Source organism: Camelina sativa, chromosome 14, assembly GCF_030686135.1.
Source record: "Camelina sativa cultivar CO46 ecotype springtype chromosome 14, ASM3068613v1".
In the NCBI taxonomy this organism is placed as follows: domain Eukaryota; kingdom Viridiplantae; phylum Streptophyta; class Magnoliopsida; order Brassicales; family Brassicaceae; genus Camelina; species Camelina sativa.
In genome coordinates, this window is record NC_141893.1 from 20,440,353 (window position 1) to 20,465,734 (window position 25,382).

The following is a 25,382-nucleotide window of genomic DNA, read 5'->3' on the forward strand; positions in this document are numbered from 1 at the left end:
AAGTCCCCAAGTTTGTGAATATATCTATGGCAAGATGGGACTTGTAGATCCTACACGTCCAAGATAGACTCGTCTAACTCGTGGATATCACACTCTTTTTCCCTTAACATAGATTTTGTCCCATGAGTTTTTTCTATGCTAAGGTTTTTAATGAGGTGATACTTCACGAGTTCCAAGCTTAGCCATTCCATTCGGCTAAGCTTGAGGGGGAGTATGGACCATAATCGATCATGAACTTGGTCGTGTCCGTACGGTCTGTACGGTCACATGTACGGACGTCCGTACGTATGTGGAACAAGGCCGAGTTTCACTAAGTGTAACATGAAGGAGATGAGGTCTTATCACATAAAGCCCAAGAGAAGGATCGAGAACAGCATTCTAGCCGTTAGAAGAGAAGAAGGAAGAAGGTCACGGGTCTTGAGTCCACTTGGGAGACAAGGACAGGTCACTTTCACTCCTTGGGACCATTTTTCTCTTGCCTTATGTCCCTATCGCCTAGAATGTCTCTTGTAAGGGAGTAGCCCTAGCTGTCTTCACTATTTAAGGGCTCTTAGCCACATTGTAATCGATATACTTATGGAATCAAAGATCCTCTTCATTCTCTTTGCCGACCTAAACCACATCTCTCACTCTTAGCTCTTTACTTCCACTTAAAACAATAAAAAGTGGTGTCTAAACACTCCAAATTCAACCCAAAGTCTTATAATTAGTCAAATGCATTGGATTGTTACATATTTTGACCACAGAAAGAGTAATATAGCTGTGTACTGCTTCGAATCAATGTTTTCTCTCGGTTTTAGCCTGTTTTCTTGGTTTAAGCCTGTTTTGGGATAAAACGGGTTTAAGTGTTGTCTAAACACTCCAAATTCATAACGAACTCATACAATTAGTCAAATGCATTGGATTGTCACAGATTCTGACGCTAGAAACAGTAACAAAGCTGTTTACTGCTTCGAATCAATGTTTTCTCGGTTTTAGCCTGTTTCGGGACAAAATGGGTAAAAGTGTTGTCTAAACACTCCAAATTCAACCCAAATCTTTTTAATTAGTTAAATGCATTGGATTGTTACATATTTTGACCTTAGAAAGAGTAACATAGCTGTGTACTTCTTCGAATCAATGTTTTCTCTCGGTTTTAGCCTGTTTTCTTGGTTTAAGCCTGTTTTGGGATAAAACGGGTTTAAGTGTTGTCTAAATACTCCAAATTCATCCCAAACTCATACAATTGGTCAAATGCATTGGATTATCACAAATTATAACCCTAGAAACAGTAGCAAAGCTGTTTACTGCTTCGAATCAATGTTTTCTTGGTTTTAGCCTGTTTCGGGACAAAATGGGTAAAAGTGGTGTCTAAACACTCCAAATTTAACCCGAACTCTTATGATTAGTCAAATGCATTGGATTGTTACATAGTTTGACCCTATAAAGAGTAACATAGCTGTTCACTGGTTCAAATCAATGTTTTCTCTGTTTTAGCCTGTTTCGGGATAAAATGGGTAAAAGTGGTGTCTAAATACTCCAAATTCAACCCAAAGTCGTATAATTAGTCAAATGCATTGGATTGTTACATATTTTGACCACAGAAAGAGTAACATAGCTGTGTATTGCTTCGAATCAATGTTTTCTCTCGGTTTTAGCCTGTTTTCTTGGTTTAAGCCTGTATTGGGATAAAACGGGTTTAAGTGTTGTTTAAACACTCCAAATTCATCCCGAACTCATAGAATTAGTCAAATCCATTGGATTGTCACAGATTCTGACCCTAGAAACAGTAACAAAGCTGTTTACTGCTTTGATTCAATGTTTTCTCGGTTTTAGCCACTTTCGGGACAAAATGGGTAAAAGTGGTGTCTAAACACTCCAAATTTATTAGAATATGGAAGAAGAAGAGAAGCGGCCGGTAAGGCTGCCAACACGGCCCACATGACCTTACCGGCCACTCTTCTTGTGTTGGCAGCCTTACCGGCCGCCGCTTCTCTTCTTCTTCCATATTCTAATAAAATTCAACCCAAATTTTTAAAATTAGTCAAATGCATTGGATTGTTACATATTTTGACCATAGAAAGAGTAACATAGCTGTGTACTTCTTAGAATCAATGTTTTCTCTGGGTTTTAGCCTGTTTTCTTGGATTAAGCTTGTTTTGGGATAAAACGGGTTTAAGTGTTGTCTAAACACTCCAAATTCATCCCGAACTCATACAATTGGTCAAATGCATTGGATTATCACAGATTATAACCCTAGAAACAGTAGTAGCAAAGCTGGTTACTGCTTCGAATCAATGTTTTCTTGGTTTTAGCCTGTTTCGGGACAAAATGGGTAAAAGTGGTGTCTAAACACTCCATATTTAACCCAAACTCTTATGATTAGTCAAATGCATTGGATTGTTACATAGTTTGACCCTATAAAGAGTAACATAGCTGTTCACTGGTTCGAATCAATGTTTTCTCTGTTTTAGCCTGTTTCGGGACAAAATGGGTAAAAGTGGTGTCTAAACACTCCAAATTCAACCCAAAGTCTTATAATTAGTCAAATGCATTGGATTGTTACATATTTTGACCACAGAAAGAGTAACATAGCTGTGTACTGCTTCGAATCAATGTTTTCTCTCGGTTTTAGCCTGTTTTCTTGGTTTAAGCCTGTTTTGGGATAAAACGGGTTTAATTGTTGTCTAAACACTCCAAATTCATAACGAACTCATACAATTAGTCAAATGCATTGGATTGTCACAGATTCTGACCCTAGAAACAGTAACAAAGCTGTTTACTGCTTCGAATCAATGTTTTATTGGTTTTAGCCTGTTTCGGGACAAAATGGGTAAAAGTGGTGTCTAAACACTCCAAATTCAATCTGAACTCTTATAATTAGTCAAATGCATTGGATTGTTACATATTTTGACCCTATAAAGAGTAACATAGCTGTTTACTACTTCGAATCAATGTTTTCTCGGTTTTAGCCTCTTTCGGGACAAAATAGGTAAAACTGGTGTCTAAACACTCCAAATTCATTCCGAACTTTTATAATTAGTTAAAAGAATTGGATTATTACATATTTTGACCCTAGAAATAGTGACATAGCTGTTTACTGCTTCGAATCAATGTTTTTTCTTGGATTTAGCCTGTTTTCTCGATTTAAGCTTGTTTTGGGATAAAACGGGTTTAATTGTTGTCTAAACACTCCAAATTCATCCCGAACTCTTACAATTAGTCAAATTCATTGGATTGTCACAGATTCTGACCCTAGAAACAGTAACAAAGCTGTTTACTGCTTTGAATCAATGTTTTCTCGGTTTTAGCCACTTTCGGGACAAAATGGGTAAAAGTGGTGTCTAAACACTCCAAATTTAACCCAAACTCTTATAATTAGTCAAATGCATTGGATTGTTACATAGTTTGACCCTATAAAGAGTAACATAGCTGTTTACTACTTCGAATCAATGTTTTCTCTCGGTTTTAGCCTGTTTTCTTGGTTTAGCCTGTTTTGGGATAAAATGGGTTTAAGTGTTGTCTAAACACTCCAAATTCATCCCAAACTCATACAATTGGTCAAATGCATTGGATTATCACAAATTATAACCCTAGAAACAGTAGCAAAGCTGTTTACTGCTTCGAATCAATGTTTTCTTGGTTTTAGCCTGTTTCAGGACAAAATGGGTAAAAGTGGTGTCTAAACACTCCAAATTTAACCCGAACTCTTATGATTAGTCAAATGCATTGGATTGTTACATAGTTTGACCCTATAAAGAGTAACATAGCTGTTCACTGGTTCAAATCAATGTTTTCTCTGTTTTAGCCTGTTTCGGGACAAAATGGGTAAAAGTGGTGTCTAAATACTCCAAATTCAACCCAAAGTCGTATAATTAGTCAAATGCATTGGATTGTTACATAGTTTGACCCTAGAAATAGTGACATAGCTGTTTACTGCTTCGAATCAATGTTTTTTCTTGGATTTAGCCTGTTTTCTTGATTTAAGCTTGTTTTGGGATAAAACGGGTTTAATTGTTGTCTAAACACTCCAAATTAATCCCGAACTCTTACAATTAGTCAAATTCATTGGATTGTCACAGATTCTGACCCTAGAAACAGTAACAAAGCTGTTTACTGCTTTGAATCAATGTTTTCTCGGTTTTAGCCACTTTCGGGACAAAATGGGTAAAAGTGGTGTCTAAACACTCCAAATTTAACCCAAACTCTTATAATTAGTCAAATGCATTGGATTGTTACATAGTTTGACCCTATAAAGAGTAACATAGCTGTTTACTACTTCGAATCAATGTTTTCTCTCGGTTTTAGCCTGTTTTCTTGGTTTAAGCCTGTTTTGGGATAAAACGGGTTTAAGTGTTGTCTAAACACTCCAAATTCATCCCAAACTCATACAATTGGTCAAATGCATTGGATTATAACAAATTATAACCCTAGAAACTGTAGCAAAGCTGTTTACTGCTTCGAATCAATGTTTTCTTGGTTTTAGCCTGTTTCGGGACAAAATGGGTAAAAGTGGTGTCTAAACACTCCAAATTTAACCCGAACTCTTATGATTAGTCAAATACATTGGATTGTTACATAGTTTGACCCTATAAAGAGTAACATAGCTGTTCACTGGTTCAAATCAATGTTTTCTCTGTTTTAGCCTGTTTCGGGACAAAATGGGTAAAAGTGGTGTCTAAACACTCCAAATTCAACCCAAAGTCGTATAATTAGTCAAATGCATTGGATTGTTACATAGTTTGACCCTAGAAATAGTGACATAGCTGTTTACTGCTTCGAATCAATGTTTTTTCTTGGATTTAGCCTGTTTTCTTGATTTAAGCTTGTTTTGGGATAAAACGGGTTTAATTGTTGTCTAAACACTCCAAATTAATCCCGAACTCTTACAATTAGTCAAATTCATTGGATTGTCACAGATTCTGACCCTAGAAACAGTAACAAAGCTGTTTACTGCTTTGAATCAATGTTTTCTCGGTTTTAGCCACTTTCGGGACAAAATGGGTAAAAGTGGTGTCTAAACACTCCAAATTTAACCCAAACTCTTATAATTAGTCAAATGCATTGGATTGTTACATAGTTTGACCCTATAAAGAGTAACATAGCTGTTTACTACTTCGAATCAATGTTTTCTCTCGGTTTTAGCCTGTTTTCTTGGTTTAGCCTGTTTTGGGATAAAATGGGTTTAAGTGTTGTCTAAACACTCCAAATTCATCCCAAACTCATACAATTGGTCAAATGCATTGGATTATAACAAATTATAACCCTAGAAACTGTAGCAAAGCTGTTTACTGCTTCGAATCAATGTTTTCTTGGTTTTAGCCTGTTTCGGGACAAAATGGGTAAAAGTGGTGTCTAAACACTCCAAATTTAACCCGAACTCTTATGATTAGTCAAATACATTGGATTGTTACATAGTTTGACCCTATAAAGAGTAACATAGCTGTTCACTGGTTCAAATCAATGTTTTCTCTGTTTTAGCCTGTTTCGGGACAAAATGGGTAAAAGTGGTGTCTAAACACTCCAAATTCAACCCAAAGTCGTATAATTAGTCAAATGCATTGGATTGTTACATATTTTGACCACAGAAAGAGTAACATAGCTGTGTATTGCTTCGAATCAATGTTTTCTCTCGGTTTTAGCCTGTTTTCTTGGTATAAGCCTGTTTTGGGATAAAACGGGTTTAAGTGTTGTTTAAACACTCCAAATTCATCCCGAACTCATACAATTAGTCAAATCCATTGGATTGTCACAGATTCTGACCCTAGAAACAGTAACAAAGCTGTTTACTGCTTTGAATCAATGTTTTCTCGGTTTTAGCCACTTTCGGGACAAAATGGGTAAAAGTGGTGTCTAAACACTCCAAATTTATTAGAATATGGAAGAAGAAGAGAAGCGGCCGGTAAGGCTGCCAACACGGCCCACATGACCTTACCGGCCACTCTTCTTGTGTTGGCAGCCTTACCGGCCGCCGCTTCTCTTCTTCTTCCATATTCTAATAAAATTCAACCCAAATTTTTAAAATTAGTCAAATGCATTGGATTGTTACATATTTTGACCATAGAAAGAGTAACATAGCTGTGTACTTCTTAGAATCAATGTTTTCTCTGGGTTTTAGCCTGTTTTCTTGGATTAAGCTTGTTTTGGGATAAAACGGGTTTAAGTGTTGTCTAAACAGTCCAAATTCATCCCGAACTCATACAATTGGTCAAATGCATTGGATTATCACAGATTATAACCCTAGAAACAGTAGTAGCAAAGCTGTTTACTGCTTCGAATCAATGTTTTCTTGGTTTTAGCCTGTTTCGGGACAAAATAGGTAAAAGTAGTGTCTAAACACTCCAAATTTAACCCGAACTCTTATGATTAGTCAAATGCATTGGATTGTTACATAGTTTGACCCTATAAAGAGTAACATAGCTGTTCACTGGTTCGAATCAATGTTTTCTCTGTTTTAGCCTGTTTCGGGACAAAATGGGTAAAAGTGGTGTCTAAACACTCCAAATTCAACCCAAAGTCTTATAATTAGTCAAATGCATTGGATTGTTACATATTTTGACCACAGAAAGAGTAACATAGCTGTGTACTGCTTCGAATCAATGTTTTCTCTCGGTTTTAGCCTGTTTTCTTGGTTTAAGCCTGTTTTGGGATAAAACGGGTTTAAGTGTTGTCTAAACACTCCAAATTCATAACGAACTCATACAATTAGTCAAATGCATTGGATTGTCACAGATTCTGACCCTATAAACAGTAACAAAGCTGTTTACTGCTTCGAACCATTGTTTTTTTGGTTTTAGCCTGGTTCGGAACAAAATGGGTAAAAGTGGTGTCTAAACACTCCAAATTCAACCTGAACTCTTATAATTAGTCAAATGCATTGGATTGTCACAGATTCTGACCCTAGAAACAGTAACAAAGCTGTTTACTGCTTCGAAACAATGTTTTCTCGGTTTTAGCCTGTTTCAAGACAAAATGGGTAAAAGTGGTGTCTAAACACTCCAAATTCAACCCAAATCTTTATAATTAGTCAAATGCATTGGATTGTTACATATTTTGACCTTAGAAAGAGTAATATAGCTTTTTACTTCTTCGAATCAATGTTTTCTCTCGGTTTCAGCCTGTTTTCTTGGTTTAAGCCTGTTTTGGGATAAAACGGGTTTAAGTGTTGTCTAAACACTCCAAATTCATCCCGAACTCATATAATTAGTCAAATGCATTGGATTATCACAGATTATAACCCTAAAAATAGTAACAAAGCTGTTTACTGCTTCGAATCAATGTTTTCTTGGTTTTTGCCTGTTTCGGGACAAATGGGTAAAAGTGGTATCTAAACACTCCAAATTCAACCCAAATCTTTATAATGAGTCAAATGCATTGGATTGTTACATATTTTGACCTTAGAAAGAGTAACATAACTGTGTACTTCTATTGATCGAGGACTTGATAATAAGGCCGTCCGTACGAACGTCCGTACAAACGTCTGTACAAGCGTCCGTACGGGCCAGATCGTTAGGCCATTAGGCCGTAAGGGAAATAAGAATGGGATGAGCTGCAATGGCCTTATAAGAAAGAAGCCCATGAGGGAGAAGGACCTATAAGGAATGAAATATCTCCCATGGATAGAGAATCACGTGTGTCCTCGGGTGGTGAAGCTTGGCGAGTCAAACAAGGGAATGGCATGTCGCTTTCACCATTAAGAATGATCACGACATGCCCAAGCAAGTGGATAATCTCCTCCCTTTTGTATCTAACGGCTATGTTCTCTTTGTGTCTATATATTAGGCCATGTAACAACATAAAAACTATTCTAATTTAAGCATTCTATCCTTTATTCTCTCTTTTCTTATTCTCTAAATTCTATCTTAGTATTTCCGCAATTCTAACATGGTATCAGAGCTTGGTTTCTGTCCTTGACAAAACCAAGTCCATTCTCTACATCTCTAAGTCTTGATTCTCCATTCTTGTTGTTCGCTTTCTATTCTCTCTCATATTACCCACCGGTCAAAAGCTTTACCCGGCGGTCAATAGCCTACTACCATTGAGAACACCAAACCGCTCGTTCTTCCTACTGTCCTGAAGGGAGGAAACTACCTCCTGTGGTCAAGAACCACGAAAACCGCGCTGTGTGGTCGCGGACTTTGGAGCCACATCGAAGGTGGAAAAGCTCCAAAGAAAGTCACTCAAAACGATGGAAAAGAAACCATGAAAGAAGATGAAGAAGAGGCCAAGCTTCAAGAAGAGGCTAAGTGGTTCCAAGAAGACCAAACTGTCCTCTCCATACTTCAAAACTCTCTTGATGCTCCCATATTAGAAGCCTATTCGTATTGTGAGACGGCTAGCGAATTATGGGAGACACTTAAGAATGTTTTCGGCAATATCTCCAACCTCACCCGAGTCTTTGAAGTAAAGAAGTCTATCAATGACATGAGCCAGGAGGATATGGAGTTTAACAAACACTTTGGGAAGTTTAGGTCACTTTGGGCTGAGTTTGAGATGCTCCGACCCAACACCATGGACCCGGCCATACTCAACGAGCGAAGGAAACAAGACAAAGTCTTTGCCCTACTTCTCACCCTCAACCCTACCTTCAACGACCTCATAAAGCACATCCTAAGGTCAGACAAGCTCCCAAGCCTTGATGATGTGTGTGCACAGATACAAAAAGAACAAGGCTCTCTCGGCTTGTTTAGCGGTAAAGGGGAGTTAGTCACGTCCAACAAAGGAGTCTTCAAGCAAGAGGATCGAAAGCCAAAGGGAGGATGTGAGAATTGTAAGAGGAAGAACCATACTAAGGAGAAATGTTGGTTTCTACACCCTCACTTACGCCCAAGTCACCATCACAAAGATCAGAGAGCCAACATGACTCACACCAAGGACGAACAAGTCCAGACCGGCAGTTCCTCGAAGAACGGTGAAGAGGCGGCTTCTGGAGACTATGTGAGGAAATCCGACTTGGAGGCCTTCTTCAAGTCCTTGGCTCTCAAGGAGTCAAGTGGTAAAACATTTTCTACCCTAAAGCTTAATAACTCCCTAGTAGTAGATTCGGGTGCCTCTCACCATATGATTAGTAACTCGAATTTGCTAAATAAGATAGAACCAACTAAGGGAAATGTTGTTATTGCTAATGGTGATAAAATACCAATTCAAGGCATAGGAAACTTAAAATTGTTTAACAAAGAGTCTAAAGCGTTTTATATGCCTAAGTTTACTTCAAATCTTCTGTCGGTTAAGAGAGCTACCAATGATCTAAATTGCTATGCTATATTTGGGCCTAATGATGTTTACTTTCAGGATATTGAGACTGGAAAACTGATTGGTGAAGGTGGAACCAAAGATGACCTTTATATCCTTGAAGATTGTTCACCAAGTTCACCAAAATCTGTTTCTTTTAGTTCTTGTCTTGGAATTTCTTTGAATGCAATGTGGCATGCTAGGCTAGGTCATCCTCATGTTAGGGCTCTTGAATTAATGATTCCTAATGTTTCTTTTGATCACTCTAGTTGTGAGGCTTGTATACTTGGAAAATATTGTAAAACTGTTTTCTCTAAGTCTACTACATGTTATGAAAAATGCTTTGACTTAGTTCATTCGGATGTTTGGACCTCTCCATGTGTTTCTAGGGATAATAACAAGTATTTTGTGACATTCATAGATGAAAAATCAAAATATACTTGGGTAACTTTACTTCCCTCCAAGGACCGTGTGATTGATGCTTTTATAAACTTTCAAAACTATGTGACTAATCAGTTTAATGCTAAGATTAAAGTATTTAGAACAGACAATGGAGGCGAGTATACAAGCAAACGATTCAAAGAACACCTAGCAAAGCATGGCATTATCCATCAAACAAGTTGCCCCTACACTCCTCAACAAAATGGTGTAGCCGAAAGAAAGAACCGACACTTGATGGAAGTTGCGAGATCGATGATGTTCCATACTAATGTTCCAAGGAGATATTGGGGAGATGCAGTACTGACAGCCTGCTATCTAATCAACCGAACTCCAACGAAGATATTGGACGATAAATCGCCGTTTGAGGTACTAAACCAATTTAAACCATCACTTAGTCACCTAAAAGTGTTTGGATGTGTCTATTTTGTGTTAGTACCAGGTGAGCTAAGGAACAAACTGGAAGCAAAAAGCACCAAGTGTATGTTCCATGGTTACTCCATCACTCAAAAAGGCTACAAGTGTTTTGATCCGGTCAACAACCGCACCTTTGTCTCTTGCGATGTCAAGTTTCTTGAAGACCAAGGCTACTTTGACAAGAAGGATTGGGCCGGCTTGAGAGATTTGGCGACGCCTACGGATCAGTCAGCGGGTCTCAAGTTCCTCCTCGACCATCTTGGAGTCAACCCCACTCAACCGTCTCAATTGTCCCAGGATTCTACACCTGACTCACGTACCGGCCTGTCATTGCCTCTATCGGAGCCCTTGCCCGAACGGTCCGACATACCGGTTGATGTTGTGGCCCCGGAGCCGGAAGGGGAGAACAGTAGGCTAGATGAACCTGCGGTGGAAGCTGCTGCGTCTAGGGCACCAATATCGACTGAGCCAGCTCCAGAACCACAACCGGTCTCCCAGCCGCGTCGAAGCACACGCGTCCGGTCACATCCATCTACTTGGAAGGACAAACGCGTCTACTACAACAACCAAGCTATGGTGCATCCCATACAAGCTGTCTGTTCTCTTGCGCACCTACCAACTGATCATCAAGTGTTTCTTGGGAAACTAGACGCACAACCGATACCAAACACCTATGAGGAGGCGAAAAAAAGCAAAGAATGGCTTGGAGCGGTAGACGATGAAGTTGACGCCATGATACGTAATCACACGTGGGATGAAGCTGACCTACCATCAGGGAAAAAGGCAGTGAGCTCAAAGTGGGTTTTCACAATCAAACATCTCAGCAATGGAGACATCGAGAGATACAAGGCAAGGTTAGTGGCCCGTGGCTTCACACAAACATACGGCCAGGACTACAAAGACACGTTTGCACCGGTGGCGAAGCTTCATACGGTGAGAGTAGTCTTATCCTTAGCTACGAACCTATCTTGGGAGTTATGGCAGATGGATATCAAAAACGCCTTCCTACAAGGAGAATTAAAGGAAGAGGTTTACATGACACCACCACCGGGTCTTGAAGACATGATCGCTCCCGGGAAGGTATTGAGACTAAGGAAAACTATATACGGTTTAAAAAAATCCCCGCGAGCATGGTATCACAAGTTGAGCACCACACTCATAGGATACGGCTTCAAGAAGTCCCACTCGGACCATTCTCTCTTTAGCCTTCAAAGCAACAAAGGTATAGTGGTTGTACTCGTCTATGTGGATGATCTTATCATCTCAAGAGACAACCAGGAAGGTATTAAAGACATTAAAGCTCACTTAAACTCTGTTTTTGATATCAAAGATCTTGGTGAGCTTAAGTACTTTCTTGGGATTGAAGTGTGCCGTTCTCCGGAAGGCTTATTTCTTTCACAAAGAAAGTACACCCTTTATTTGCTTTGTGAGACAAGAAAGCTAGGAGCCAAACCAGTCGACACTCCACTTCCTGATGGCTACCAAGTTGAACGAAAGGGGGAGAGGAATGATCCTCCATACGAAGATCCCTCTCGCTACCGCCGTCTTGTGGGTAAGTTGATCTATTTAACACTCACTCGACCTGATATCTGCTATGCTGTGAATCAGGTTAGCCAATACATGAAAGCTCCAACAACCTACCACTGGAGTATCTTGGAGAGAATCCTCCACTATCTCAAGAAGAGTCCAGGCCAAGGCATATGGATGGGGAAGAATGACAACACCGAGCTTGTAGGATATTGTGACGCAGATTGGGCGGGTGATAGGACAGATAGGCGGTCTACAACAGGTTACTGCACCTTCATAGGAGGCAACCTAGTGACTTGGAAGACCAAGAAACAAAAGGTGGTATCGATGTCTAGTGCCGAGTCCGAATATAGAGCAATGCGGAAGCTGACCACGGAGCTCACATGGCTCAAGGCACTACTGGAAGAACTAGGCATCAAGTCATCAACACCAATTCCTATGCACTATGACAATGAAGCTGCGATTCACATAGCCACAAACTCGGTGTTCCATGAACGAACTAAACACATCGAGTTGGATTGCCACAAGGTTCGAGAGAAGATCGAAGAAGGCGTTACACTACCATACCATACACCAAGCGTGGACCAACTCGCTGATGTCTTCACCAAAGCAGCCAGTCGCAAAGTTTGTGATCACATTCACAACAAACTTGGACTGGTTGACTTGACTCATCCTTGATCAAGTCCCCTACTCGTGACCATCACACTCTTTTTCCCTCAAGGTAGTTTTGTCCCATGAGGTTTTCTACTTTGAGGTTTTTAATGAGGTGATGGCTTACGAGACTCCAAGCTTAACCACTTCACCAGGTTAAGCTTGAGGGGGAGTATTGATCGAGGACTTGATAATAAGGCCGTCCGTACAAACGTCCGTACAAGCGTCCGTACGGGCCAGATCGTTAGGCCATTAGGCCGTAAGGGAAATAAGAATGGGATGAGCTGCAATGGCCTTATAAGAAAGAAGCCCATGAGGGAGAAGGACCTAGAAGGAATGAAATATCTCCCATGGATAGAGAATCACGTGTGTCCTCGGGTGGTGAAGCTTGGCGAGTCAAACAAGGGAATGGCATATCGCTTTCACCATTAAGAATGATCACGACATGCCCAAGCAAGTGGATAATCTCCTCCCTTTTGTATCTAACGGCTATGTTCTCTTTGTGTCTATATATTAGGCCATGTAACAACATAAAAACTATTCTAATTTAAGCATTCTATCCTTTATTCTCTCTTTTCTTATTCTCTAAATTATATCTTAGTATTTCCGCAATTCTAACAACTTCTTCGAATCAATGTTTTCTCTCGGTTTTAGCCTGTTTTCTTGGTTTAAGCCTGTTTTGGGATAAAACGGGTTTAAGTGTTGTCTAAACACTCCAAATTCATAACGAACTCATAAAATTAGTCAAATGCATTGGATTGTACGTACGGGCCAGATCGTTAGGCCATTAGGCCGTAAGGGAAATAAGAATGGGATGAGCTGCAATGGCCTTATAAGAAAGAAGCCCATGAGGGAGAAGGACCTAGAAGGAATGAAATATCTCCCATGGATAGAGAATCACGTGTGTCCTCGGGTGGTGAAGCTTGGCGAGTCAAACAAGGGAATGGCATGTCGCTTTCACCATTAAGAATGATCACGACATGCCCAAGCAAGTGGATAATCTCCTCCCTTTTGTATCTAACGGCTATGTTCTCTTTGTGTCTATATATTAGGCTATGAAACAACATAAAAACTATTCTAATATAAGCATTCTATCCTTTATTCTGTCTTTTCTTATTCTCTAAATTATATCTTAGTATTTCCGCAATTCTAACAACTTCTTCGAATCAATGTTTTCTCTCGGTTTTAGCCTGTTTTCTTGGTTTAAGCCTGTTTTGGGATAAAACGGGTTTAAGTGTTGTCTAAACACTCCAAATTCATAACGAACTCATAAAATTAGTCAAATGCATTGGATTGTCACAGATTCTGACCCTAGAAACAGTAACAAAGCTGTTTACTGCTTCGAATCAATTTTTTCTTGGTTTTAGCCTGTTTCGGGACAAAATGGGTAAAAGTGGTGTCTAAACACTCCAAATTCAACCTGAACTCTTATAATTAGTCAAATGCATTGGATTGTTACATATTTTGACCCTATAAAGAGTAACATAGCTGTTTACTACTTCGAATCAATGTTTTCTCGGTTTTAGCCTCTTTCGGGACAAAATGGGTAAAACTGGTGTCTAAACACTCCAAATTCAATCCGAACTTTTATAATTAGTTAAAAGAATTGGATTGTTTCATATTTTGACCCTAGAAATAGTGACATAGCTGTTTACTGCTTCGAATCAATGTTTTTTCTTGGTTTTAGCCTGTTTTCTCGATTTAAGCTTGTTTTGGGATAAAACGGGTTTAATTGTTGTCTAAACACTCCAAATTCATCCCGAACTCTTACAATTAGTCAAATTCATTGGATTGTCACTGATTCTGACCCTAGAAACAGTAACAAAGCTGTTTACTGCTTTGAATCAATGTTTTCTCTGTTTTAGCCTGTTTCGGGACAAAATGGGTAAAAGTGGTGTCTAAACACTCCAAATTCAACCCAAATTTTTAAAATTAGTCAAATGCATTGGATTGTTACATATTTTGACCATAGAAAGAGTAACATAGCTGTGTACTTCTTAGAATCAATGTTTTCTCTGGGTTTTAGCCTGTTTTCTTGGATTAAGCTTGTTTTGGGATAAAACGGGTTTAAGTGTTGTCTAAACACTCCAAATTCATCCCGAACTCATACTATTGGTCAAACGCATTGTATTATCACAGCTTATAACCCTAGAAACAGTAGCAAAGCTGTTTACTGCTTCGAATCAATGTTTTCTTGGTTTTAGCCTGTTTCGGGACAAAATGGGTAAAAGTGGTGTCGAAACACTCCAAATTTAACCCGAACTCTTATGATTAGTCAAATGCATTGGATTGTTACATAGTTTGACCCTATAAAAAGTAACATAGCTGTTCACTGGTTCGAATCAATGTTTTCTCTGTTTTAGCCTGTTTCGGGACAAAATGGGTAAAAGTGGTGTCTAAACACTCCAAATTCAACACAAAGTCTTATAATTAGTCAAATGCATTGGATTGTTACATATTTTGACCACAGAAAGAGTAACATAGCTGTGTACTGCTTCGAATCAATGTTTTTTTGGTTTTAGCCTGTTTCAGGACAAAATGGGTAAAAGTGGTGTCTAAACACTCCAAATTCAACCTGAACTCTTATAATTAGTCAAATGCATTGGATTGTCACAGATTCTAACCCTAGAAACAGTAACAAAGCTGTTTACTGCTTCGAATCAATGTTTTCTCGGTTTTAGCCTGTTTCGGGACAAAATGGGTAAAAGTGGTGTCTAAACACTCCAAATTCAACCCAAATCTTTATAATTAGTCAAATGCATTGGATTGTTACATATTTTGACCTTAGAAAGAGTAATATAGCTGTGTACTTCTTCGAATCAATGTTTTCTCTCGGTTTTAGCCTGTTTTCTTGGTTTAAGCCTGTTTTGGGATAAAACGGGTTTAAGTGTTGTCTAAACACTCCAAATTCATCCCGAACTCATACAATTAGTCAAATGCATTGGATTATCACAGATTATAACCCTAGAAACAGTAACAAAGCTGTTTACTGCTTCGAATCAATGTTTTCTTGGTTTTAGCCTGTTTCGGGACAAATGGGTAAAAGTGGTGTCTAAACACTCCAAATTCAACCCAAATCTTTATAATTAGTCAAATGCATTGGATTGTTACATATTTTGACCACAGAATGAGTAACATAGTTGTGTACTTCTATTGATCGAGGACTTGATAATAAGGCCGTCCGTACGAACGTCCGTACAAACGTCCGTACAAGCGTCCGTACGGGCCATATTGTTAGGCCATTAGGCCGTAAGGGAAATAAGAATGGGATGAGCTGCAATGGCCTTATAAGAAAGTATTGATCAAGGTGACCGTACGGACAAGGTGACCTTACGGACATAGGACCGTACCGTACGGACACCGTACCACACTCAATGTCACATGGGCCAAAATAACGAGACAAGAGGAGTGTGTGTGTGCTCGGCCCATACAAGAGGTCTAGAATCATCTATTCTAGCCGTTGGAGTGAGAAGAGGAAGAAGTCACATGTTCTCTTAAGCCAACAGATGGGTCACTATCACCTTGGTCGCATACACCTCTCTCCTAATGTCACTATCACTTGTTTCTATTCTTGTCTTAGGAAGGTTGCCCTACTTCTAGTGTCTATTTAAAGGTTGTAAGACAACAATTGTATATGTCCATTCTAGTGGAACCGATTCTTCTTCTTCTTATTCTATTTGTTCACCTAATCTCTCTATCTCAACTCTTCTAAACTCTCAAGTCTTTCGCTAATTCTAACATGGTATCAGAGCAAGGTTGTTGTTCTTGACAATCTAGTTCCACTATTCTCTTATTCTCTAACTCGCCTTACTCTACCTCTCATCCTTACCGTTCTTATTCTCCAGGTAAACGCTTTATCCAACGGTCCATAGCATCCAAGCCATGGAAAATGCTAAACCTCTTGTTACACCGGTTGTTCTTAAGGGAACAAACTACTTGTTGTGGACAAGAATCACAAGAACCGCCCTTGGAGGTCGTGGCCTTTGGAGTCATGTCACAACCGACTATGTTTCAAAGCAAAACCTCAAAGGAGAAGATGAAGGCGCTTCTGAAGGGGAAGTAGAGGAAGAGAACGAGAGAAAGGCCAAGTGGTTTCAAGAAGACCAAGTGGTCCTGTCTGTTCTCCAGAACTCCCTAGATACGCCAATCCTTGAAGCCTACTCCTACTGCGAGACGGCCAAGGAGCTTTGGGAAACGCTTAAAAGCGTGTATGGTAATGTCTCTAACTTGACTCGAGTCTTTGAAGTTAAGAGAGCCATCAACAGTCTGAGCCAAGATGACTTGGAGTTTACTAAGCACCTTGGTAAGTTCAGGGCCCTTTGGTCGGAGCTTGAGGCCTTACGGCCAAGTTCCCTAGATCCGACGGTTCTTAATGAGAGGAAAGAGCAAGACAAGATCTTTGGTCTCCTACTCACACTCAACCCAGCCTTTAACGACCTCATGAAGCATATTCTAAGAGGAGACAAGCTTCCTAGCTTTGAAGAAGTGTGTTCCCAAGTTCAAAAGGAACAAGGCTCACTCGATCTATTTAGTGGTAAGGGGGAGCTAATCACGGCAAATAAGGGCGTGTACAAGCAGGAAGAAAGGAAGGTGTGGGTGTGTGACCACTGCAAGAAGAAGGGTCACATGAAGGACAAATGCTGGATACTTCACCCCCATCTTAAACCAGCAAAGTTCAAAGCAAATCTCTCCAAGGAAGCGGTAGGTGAAAAAGGGGCCGGGCCATCAAGGCAAGGAGAAGAAACGGCCATGACTGCGTCCTATGGAGAGGTGGTGAGGAAGTCTGATATAGAGGCCCTTATTCGTTCCATTGCCTCACTCAAAGAATCCGGTAACTCGTTTCTTGCTTCTAAACCAAGTAGGTCTCTTGTTGTTGACTCGGGTGCTTCTCACCACATGATCAGTAACCCTAGTCTAATTAACAACATAAAACCGGTTTTAGGGAGTGTTATTATTGCTAATGGAGAACACATACCTGTGAAAGGAGTAGGGGACTTGAAATTGTTTGATAAATACTCAAAAGCTTTCTTTATGCCTACCTTCACTTCTAATCTTTTATCGGTTAAGAGGGCCACTAATGATTTGAATTGCTATGCTATCTTCGGTCCTAATAGTGTTCATTTTCAGGATATTGAGACTGGGAAAGTTCTTGGAGAAGGACAAGGGAGTGGAGATCTCTATGTCCTAGATAAAACTTCACCAAACTTAGATACATCTATTAAATCTTGTTTTGTTGTTAATTCGAATATGGTGTGGCATGCTAGGCTAGGTCATCCACATTCTCGTGCACTTGGTTTAATGTTTCCTAGTGTTTCTTTTGATAACTCAAGTTGTGAGTCTTGTATCCTTGGAAAACATTGCAGGTCTATTTTTCCAAAGTCAACTACTATTTATGAACATTGCTTTGATTTAGTTCATTCGGATGTATGGACATCACCATGCCTATCTAGGGATAATAACAAGTATTTTGTGACATTTATTGATGAAAAATCGAAATATACTTGGGTCACACTATTACCATCTAAAGATAGGGTGTTTGATGCCTTTGTTAATTTTCAAAATTATGTTACTAATCACTTCAATGCTAAAATTAAGGTACTAAGGTCGGATAATGGTGGGGAATACACAAGTCACAAGTTCAAAGAACATCTCTCTAGGCATGGTATTCTCCAACAAACTAGTTGTCCCTATACACCCCAACAAAATGGTGTGGCCGAAAGGAAGAACCGACACCTCATGGAAGTTGCGCGATCAATGATGTTCCACTCACATGTTACAAAGAGATATTGGGGGGATGCTGTGATGACCGCATGTTACTTGATCAACCGGATACCAACCAAAGTTCTAAATGATCTGTCACCATTTGAGGTATTAAACAAATTAAAACCATCTCTTGATCACTTACGCGTCTTTGGTTGTGTTTGCTTTGTGTTAGTGCCTGGAGAGCAGCGAAGCAAACTGGATGCAAAAAGCACAAAGTGTATGTTCATCGGTTATTCAACGACTCAAAAGGGGTACAAGTGCTATGACCCAACCACAAGCCGGTTATATGTCTCTAGAGATGTTCGATTCATGGAGAATATTGGCTACTTTGATAATAAGGATTGGGACAGCCTTAAGGACCTCTCACACTCACCAAATGACCGGGCCTCCAGCTTAAAGTTTCTTCTCGATCATCTTGGTCAACTGTCTCCGCCAACAGGTCCTATCCGGTCCGCGCCTCGTCCGCCATCCATAGTAGGAAGGCAGGCTCATGATACTGTCCCTGAAGGTGACTTCCCCTCAGATCACACTATTCCTGAGCCAAGCCCACCCGTAGCCGGCGGCCATGGTGACCCTGCCCCCATGCCACCTACCGCAGCACCCTTGGCCGGTACCGGAGGTCACTCGGATGGGGCCACTACGGACGAAGGCAGTATTGAATCCTCTGGTGTCGTTCTGCCTATGCAACCGGTCCTACGAAGGAGTGACCGTGTTAAATCTCATCCGTCCACTTGGAGAGATAAGCGCGTCTATTACAACGGCCAAGCCGTTGCCCATCCTATCCAGGCGGTCTGTTCACTTGAGCTGCTCCCAAGAGATCACCAAGCATTCTTTGGCCAAGTTGATGCTCACTGGGTCCCTCAAACCTATGACGAGGCTAAGAACCACAAGGAATGGTTAGAGGCTGTCCATGACGAAACTGGTGCCATGATCCGGAACCACACGTGGGACGAAGCCGACCTTCCCAAAGGCAAAAAGGCCGTGAGCTCCAAATGGGTTTTCACCATCAAGTTCCTAAGCACCGGCGCCATTGAACGTCACAAAGCCCGGTTGGTTGCACGCGGCTTCACCCAAACGTATGGTGCTGACTACACGGAGACGTTTGCACCGGTAGCCAAACTCCACAGGGTTCGGGTCGTCCTTTCCATTGCCGTCAACCTCTCATGGGATTTATGGCAGATGGATGTCAAGAACGCGTTTCTTCAAGGAGAATTAGACGAAGAAGTTTATATGACGCCTCCTCCGGGCCTTGAAGACCTGGTCGCTCCCGGGAAAGTCTTGAGGCTCCGTAAGGCCATCTATGGCCTCAAACAGTCCCCGCGTGCCTGGTATCACAAACTGAGCTCTACCCTCAAGACTCAAGGTTTTTGCCGATCGGAGGCCGATCACACTCTGTTTACACTTCAAACATCTCTTGGCCTTGTGGTGGTGCTTATCTATGTCGACGACATCATTGTGACTGGCGACGATAAGGCTGGCATTGAGGACACCAAACAGCACCTCAAATCCGCCTTTGATATTAAGGACCTAGGGGAACTCAAATACTTCCTTGGCATTGAAATCTGTCGATCTCCGGAGGGGCTCTTCCTCTCTCAACGCAAATATACCCTTGATTTGTTGGCTGAAACGGGCAAGCTTGGCGCGTCTCCGGCTCCTACACCACTTGATGAGGACTACCAGCTCAAGCGAAAGGGGGAGAGCATTCGGGCACAAGAAGGCCAACCACGGGCACCCATGGATGAGCCGTTCCCGGATGTCACACGCTACCGCCGGCTTGTAGGTAAGTTGATATATCTTACCATTACGCGCCCTGACATATGTTATGCTGTGAACCAGGTCAGTCAACACATGCAAGCTCCAACCAAGTATCAATGGAGCATGGTCGAGCGGATTCTCAGCTATCTCAAGGGGAGTCCGGGTCAAGGCATCTGGATGGGCAAGAACGATAACACTGAGATAGTGGGCTACTGTGATGCGGACTACAATGGAGATACCTTGGATAGGAGGTCAACCACTGGATATTGTACCTTCATTGGTGGAAATCTAGTCACATGGAAGTCTAAGAAGCAAAAGGTGGTATCTTGTTCAAGCGCGGAGGCCGAGTATCGAGCAATGCGGAAGCTAACAAACGAGTTGACTTGGTTAAAGGGGCTGCTCAAGGATCTTGGTATTGACTCAAAGCAACCGATCACTATGCATTGTGATAATGAGGCTGCAATCCACATAGCCACCAATTCTGTTTTCCATGAGAGAACTAAACACATTGAAAGCGATTGCCACAAGGTTCGGGAGAAGATTGAGGAAGGTGTGGTATTACCGTGTCATACTCGGAGTCAAGATCAATTGGCTGATATATTCACCAAGTCTGCGAGTCCTAAGGTTTGTGACTATATTCATAACAAACTAGGACTTGTAGACATCACAAGACCTTGATCATCTTCTCTAATCCGTGGACAGCACACTCTTTTTCCCTTGAATTAGTTTTGTCCCATGAGGTTTTCTAAGTCAAGGTTTTTAATGAGGTGCTGCTTCACGGGTTCCAAGCTTAGCCAATGCATTTGGCTAAGCTTGAGGGGGAGTATTGATCAAGGTGACCGTACGGACAAAGTGACCGTACGGACATAGGACCGTACCGTACGGACACCGTACCACACTCAATGTCACATGGGCCAAAATAACGAGACAAGAGGAGTGTGTGTGTGCTCGGCCCATACAAGAGGTCTAGAATCATCTATTCTAGCCGTTGGAGTGAGAAGAGGAAGAAGTCACATGTTCTCTTAAGCCAACGGATGGGTCACTATCACCTTGGTCGCATACACCTCTCTCCTAATGTCACTATCACTTGTTTCTATTCTTGTCTTAGGAAGGTTGCCCTACTTCTAGTGTCTATTTAAAGGTTGTAAGACAACAATTGTATATGTCCATTCTAGTGGAACCGATTCTTCTTCTTCTTATTCTATTTGTTCACCTAATCTCTCTATCTCAACTCTTCTAAACTCTCAAGTCTTTCGCTAATTCTAACAGAAAGAAGCCCATGAGGGAGAAGGACCTATAAGGAATGAAATATCTCCCATGGATAGAGAATCACGTGTGTCCTCGGGTGGTGAAGCTTGGCGAGTCAAACAAGGGAATGGCATGTCGCTTTCACCATTAAGAATGATCACGACATGCCCAAGCAAGTGGATAATCTCCTCCCTTTTGTATCTAACGGCTATGTTCTCTTTGTGTCTATATATTAGGCCATGTAACAACATAAAAACTATTCTAATTTAAGCATTCTATCCTTTATTCTCTCTTTTCTTATTCTCTAAATTCTATCTTAGTATTTCCGCAATTCTAACATGGTATCAGAGCTTGGTTTCTTTCCTTGACAAAACCAACTCCATTCTCTACATCTCTAAGTCTTGATTCTCCATTCTTGTTGTTCGCTTTCTATTCTCTCTCATATTACCCACCGGTCAAAAGCTTTACCCGGCGGTCAATAGCCTACTACCATTGAGAACACCAAACCGCTCGTTCTTTCTACTGTCCTGAAGGGAGGAAACTACCTCCTGTGGTCAAGAACCACGAAAACCGCGCTGTGTGGCCGCGGACTTTGGAGCCACATCGAAGGTGGAAAAGCTCCAAAGAAAGTCCCTCAAAACGATGGAAAAGAAACCATCAAAGAAGATGAAGAAGAGGCCAAGCTTCAAGAAGAGGCTAAGTGGTTCCAAGAAGACCAAACTGTCCTCTCCATACTTCAAAACTCTCTTGATGCTCCCATATTAGAAGCCTATTCGTATTGTGAGACGGCTAGCGAATTATGGGAGACACTTAAGAATGTTTTCGGCAATATCTCCAACCTCACCCGAGTCTTTGAAGTAAAGAAGTCTATCAATGACCTGAGCCAGGAGGATATGGAGTTTAACAAACACTTTGGGAAGTTTAGGTCACTTTGGGCTGAGTTTGAGATGCTCCAACCCAACACCATGGACCCGGCCATACTCAACGAGCGAAGGGAACAAGACAAATTCTTTGCCCTACTTCTCACCCTCAACCCTACCTTCAACGACCTCATAAAGCACATCCTAAGGTCAGACAAGCTCCCAAGCCTTGATGATGTGTGTGCACAGATACAAAAAGAACAAGGCTCTCTCGGCTTGTTTAGCGGTAAAGGGGAGTTAGTCACAGCCAACAAAGGAGTCTTCAAGCAAGAGGATCAAAAGCCAAAGGGAGGATGTGAGCATTGTAAGAGGAAGAACCATACTAAGGAGAAATGTTGGTTTCTACACCCTCACTTACGCCCAAGTCACCATCACAAAGATCAGAGAGCCAACGTGACTCACACCAAGGACGAACAAGTCCAGACCGGCAGTTCCTCGAAGAACGGTGAAGAGGCGGCTTCTGGAGACTATGTGAGGAAATCCGACTTGGAGGCCTTCTTCAAGTCCTTGGCTCTCAAGGAGTCAAGTGGTAAAACATTTTCTACCCTAAAGCTTAATAACTCCCTAGTAGTAGATTCGGGTGCCTCTCACCATATGATTAGTAACTCGAATTTGCTAAATAAGATAGAACCAACTAAGGGAAATGTTGTTATTGCTAATGGTGATAAAATACCAATTCAAGGCATAGGAAACTTAAAATTGTTTAACAAAGAGTCTAAAGCGTTTTATATGCCTAAGTTTACTTCAAATCTTCTGTCGGTTAAGAGAGCTACCAATGATCTAAATTGCTATGCTATATTTGGGCCTAATGATGTTTACTTTCAGGATATTGAGACTGGAAAACTGATTGGTGAAGGTGGAACCAAAGATGACCTTTATATCCTTGAAGATTGTTCACCAAGTTCACCAAAATCTGTTTCTTTTAGTTCTTGTCTTGGAATTTCTTTGAATGCAATGTGGCATGCTAGGCTAGGTCATCCTCATGTTAGGGCTCTTGAATTAATGATTCCTAATGTTTCTTTTGATCACTCTAGTTGTGAGGCTTGTATACTTGGAAAACATTGTAAAACTGTTTTCTCTAAGTCTACTACATGTTATGAAAAATGCTTTGACTTAGTTCATTCGGATGTTTGGACCTCTCCATGTGTTTCTAGGGATAATAACAAGTATTTTGTGACATTCATAGATGAAAAATCAAAATATACTTGGGTAACTTTACTTCCCTCCAAGGACCGTGTGATTGATGCTTTTATAAACTTTCAAAACTATGTGACTAATCAGTTTAATGCTAAGGTTAAAGTATTTAGAACAGACAATGGAGGCGAGTATACAAGCAAACGATTCAAAGAACACCTAGCAAAGCATGGCATTATCCATCAAACAAGTTGCCCCTACACTCCTCAACAAAATGGTGTAGCCGAAAGAAAGAACCGACACTTGATGGAAGTTGCGAGATCGATGATGTTCCATACTAATGTTCCAAGGAGATATTGGGGAGATGCAGTACTGACAGCCTGCTATCTAATCAACCGAACTCCAACGAAGATATTGGACAATAAATCGCCGTTTGAGGTACTAAACCAATTTAAACCATCACTTAGTCACCTAAAAGTGTTTGGATGTGTCTATTTTGTGTTAGTACCAGGTGAGCTAAGGAACAAACTGGAAGCAAAAAGCACCAAGTGTATGTTCCATGGTTACTCCATCACTCAAAAAGGCTACAAGTGTTTTGATCCGGTCAACAACCGCACCTTTGTCTCTTGCGATGTCAAGTTTCTTGAAGACCAAGGCTACTTTGACAAGAAGGATTGGGCCGGCTTGAGAGATTTGGCGACGCCTACGGATCAGTCAGCGGGTCTCAAGTTCCTCCTCGACCATCTTGGAGTCAACCCCACTCAACCGTCTCAATTGTCCCAGGATTCTACACCTGACTCACGTACCGGCCTGTCATTGCCTCTATCGGAGCCCTTGCCCGAACGGTCCGACATACCGGTTGATGTTGTGGCCCCGGAGCCGGAAGGGGAGAACAGTAGGCTAGATGAACCTGTGGTGGAAGCTGCTGCGTCTAGGGCACCAATATCGACTGAGCCAGCTCCAGAACCACAACCGGTCTCCCAGCCGCGTCGAAGCACACGCGTCCGGTCACATCCATCTACTTGGAAGGACAAACGCGTCTACTACAACAACCAAGCTATGGCGCATCCCATACAAGCTGTCTGTTCTCTTGCGCACCTACCAACTGATCATCAAGTGTTTCTTGGGAAACTAGACGCACAACCGATACCAAACACCTATGAGGAGGCGAAAAAAAGCAAAGAATGGCTTGGAGCGGTAGACGATGAAGTTGACGCCATGATACGTAATCACACGTGGGATGAAGCTGACCTACCATCAGGGAAAAAGGCAGTGAGCTCAAAGTGGGTTTTCACAATCAAACATCTCAGCAATGGAGATATCGAGAGATACAAGGCAAGGTTAGTGGCCCGTGGCTTCACACAAATATACGGCCAGGACTACAAAGACACGTTTGCACCGGTGGCGAAGCTTCATACGGTGAGAGTAGTCTTATCCTTAGCTACGAACCTATCTTGGGAGTTATGGCAGATGGATGTCAAAAACGCCTTCCTACAAGGAGAATTAAAGGAAGAGGTTTACATGACACCACCACCGGGTCTTGAAGACATGATCGCTCCCGGGAAGGTATTGAGACTAAGGAAAGCTATATACGGTTTAAAAAAATCCCCGCGAGCATGGTATCACAAGTTGAGCACCACACTCATAGGATACGGCTTCAAGAAGTCCCACTCGGACCATTCTCTCTTTAGCCTTCAAAGCAACAAAGGTATAGTGGTTGTACTCGTCTATGTGGATGATATTATCATCTCAAGAGAAAACCAGGAAGGTATTAAAGACATTAAAGCTCACTTAAACTCTGTTTTTGATATCAAAGATCTTGGTGAGATTAAGTACTTTCTTGGGATTGAAGTGTGCCGTTCTCCGGAAGGCTTATTTCTTTCACAAAGAAAGTACACCCTTTATTTGCTTTGTGAGACAGGAAAGCTAGGAGCCAAACCAGTCGACACTCCACTTCCTGATGGCTACCAAGTTGAACGAAAGGGGGAGAGGAATGATCCTCCATATGAAGATCCCTCTCGCTACCGCCGTCTTGTGGGTAAGTTGATCTATTTAACACTCACTCGACCTGATATCTGCTATGCTGTGAATCAGGTTAGCCAATACATGAAAGCTCCAACAACCTACCACTGGAGTATCTTGGAGAGAATCCTCCACTATCTCAAGAAGAGTCCAGGCCAAGGCATATGGATGGGGAAGAATGACAACACCGAGCTTGTAGGATATTGTGACGCAGATTGGGCGGGTGATAGGACAGATAGGCGGTCTACAACAGGTTACTGCACCTTCATAGGAGGCAACCTAGTGACTTGGAAGACC

The 25,382-nt window shown here is 41.4% G+C and overlaps 2 protein-coding genes across 2 annotated transcripts; both read left to right on the plus strand.

Annotated features, from left to right (window-relative positions):
* The first annotated feature begins 321 nt into the window (after positions 1-321).
* Positions 322-11,678, plus strand: LOC147928452 (uncharacterized). Its single transcript, XM_087486153.1, has 6 exons — positions 322-444; positions 8,059-8,382; positions 8,635-8,974; positions 10,091-10,914; positions 11,050-11,617; positions 11,674-11,678. Exons 1-6 carry the CDS (start codon positions 322-324, stop codon positions 11,676-11,678), a joined length of 2,184 nt encoding a protein of 727 aa, XP_087342279.1.
* Positions 11,679-16,125: 4,447 nt separating this feature from the next.
* LOC147928453 (uncharacterized) lies at positions 16,126-25,162 on the plus strand. The gene is made up of 6 exons (XM_087486154.1): positions 16,126-17,074; positions 18,179-19,479; positions 21,543-21,866; positions 22,119-22,458; positions 23,575-25,101; positions 25,158-25,162. The coding sequence occupies exons 1-6, from the start codon at positions 16,126-16,128 to the stop codon at positions 25,160-25,162; spliced, it is 4,446 nt and encodes a 1,481-aa protein (XP_087342280.1).
* Positions 25,163-25,382: the final 220 nt, after the last annotated feature.

Bases quoted from the DNA above. Each gene is read 5' to 3' on its own strand.
- LOC147928452 (XM_087486153.1), top strand. From the start codon at position 322: ATGAAGGAGATGAGGTCTTATCACATAAAGCCCAAGAGAAGGATCGAG. The intron at 445-8,058 runs GTCACTTTCACT...ACTGTCCTGAAG, and splicing joins CACTTGGGAGACAAGGACAG to GGAGGAAACTACCTCCTGTG. The intron at 8,975-10,090 runs GTAAAACATTTT...TGTTAGTACCAG, and splicing joins GGCTCTCAAGGAGTCAAGTG to GTGAGCTAAGGAACAAACTG.
- LOC147928453 (XM_087486154.1), top strand. From the start codon at position 16,126: ATGGAAAATGCTAAACCTCTTGTTACACCGGTTGTTCTTAAGGGAACA. The intron at 17,075-18,178 runs GTAACTCGTTTC...GCTTTGTGTTAG, and splicing joins TGCCTCACTCAAAGAATCCG to TGCCTGGAGAGCAGCGAAGC. The intron at 21,867-22,118 runs GTAAAGAAGTCT...GTGTGTGCACAG, and splicing joins ACCTCACCCGAGTCTTTGAA to ATACAAAAAGAACAAGGCTC.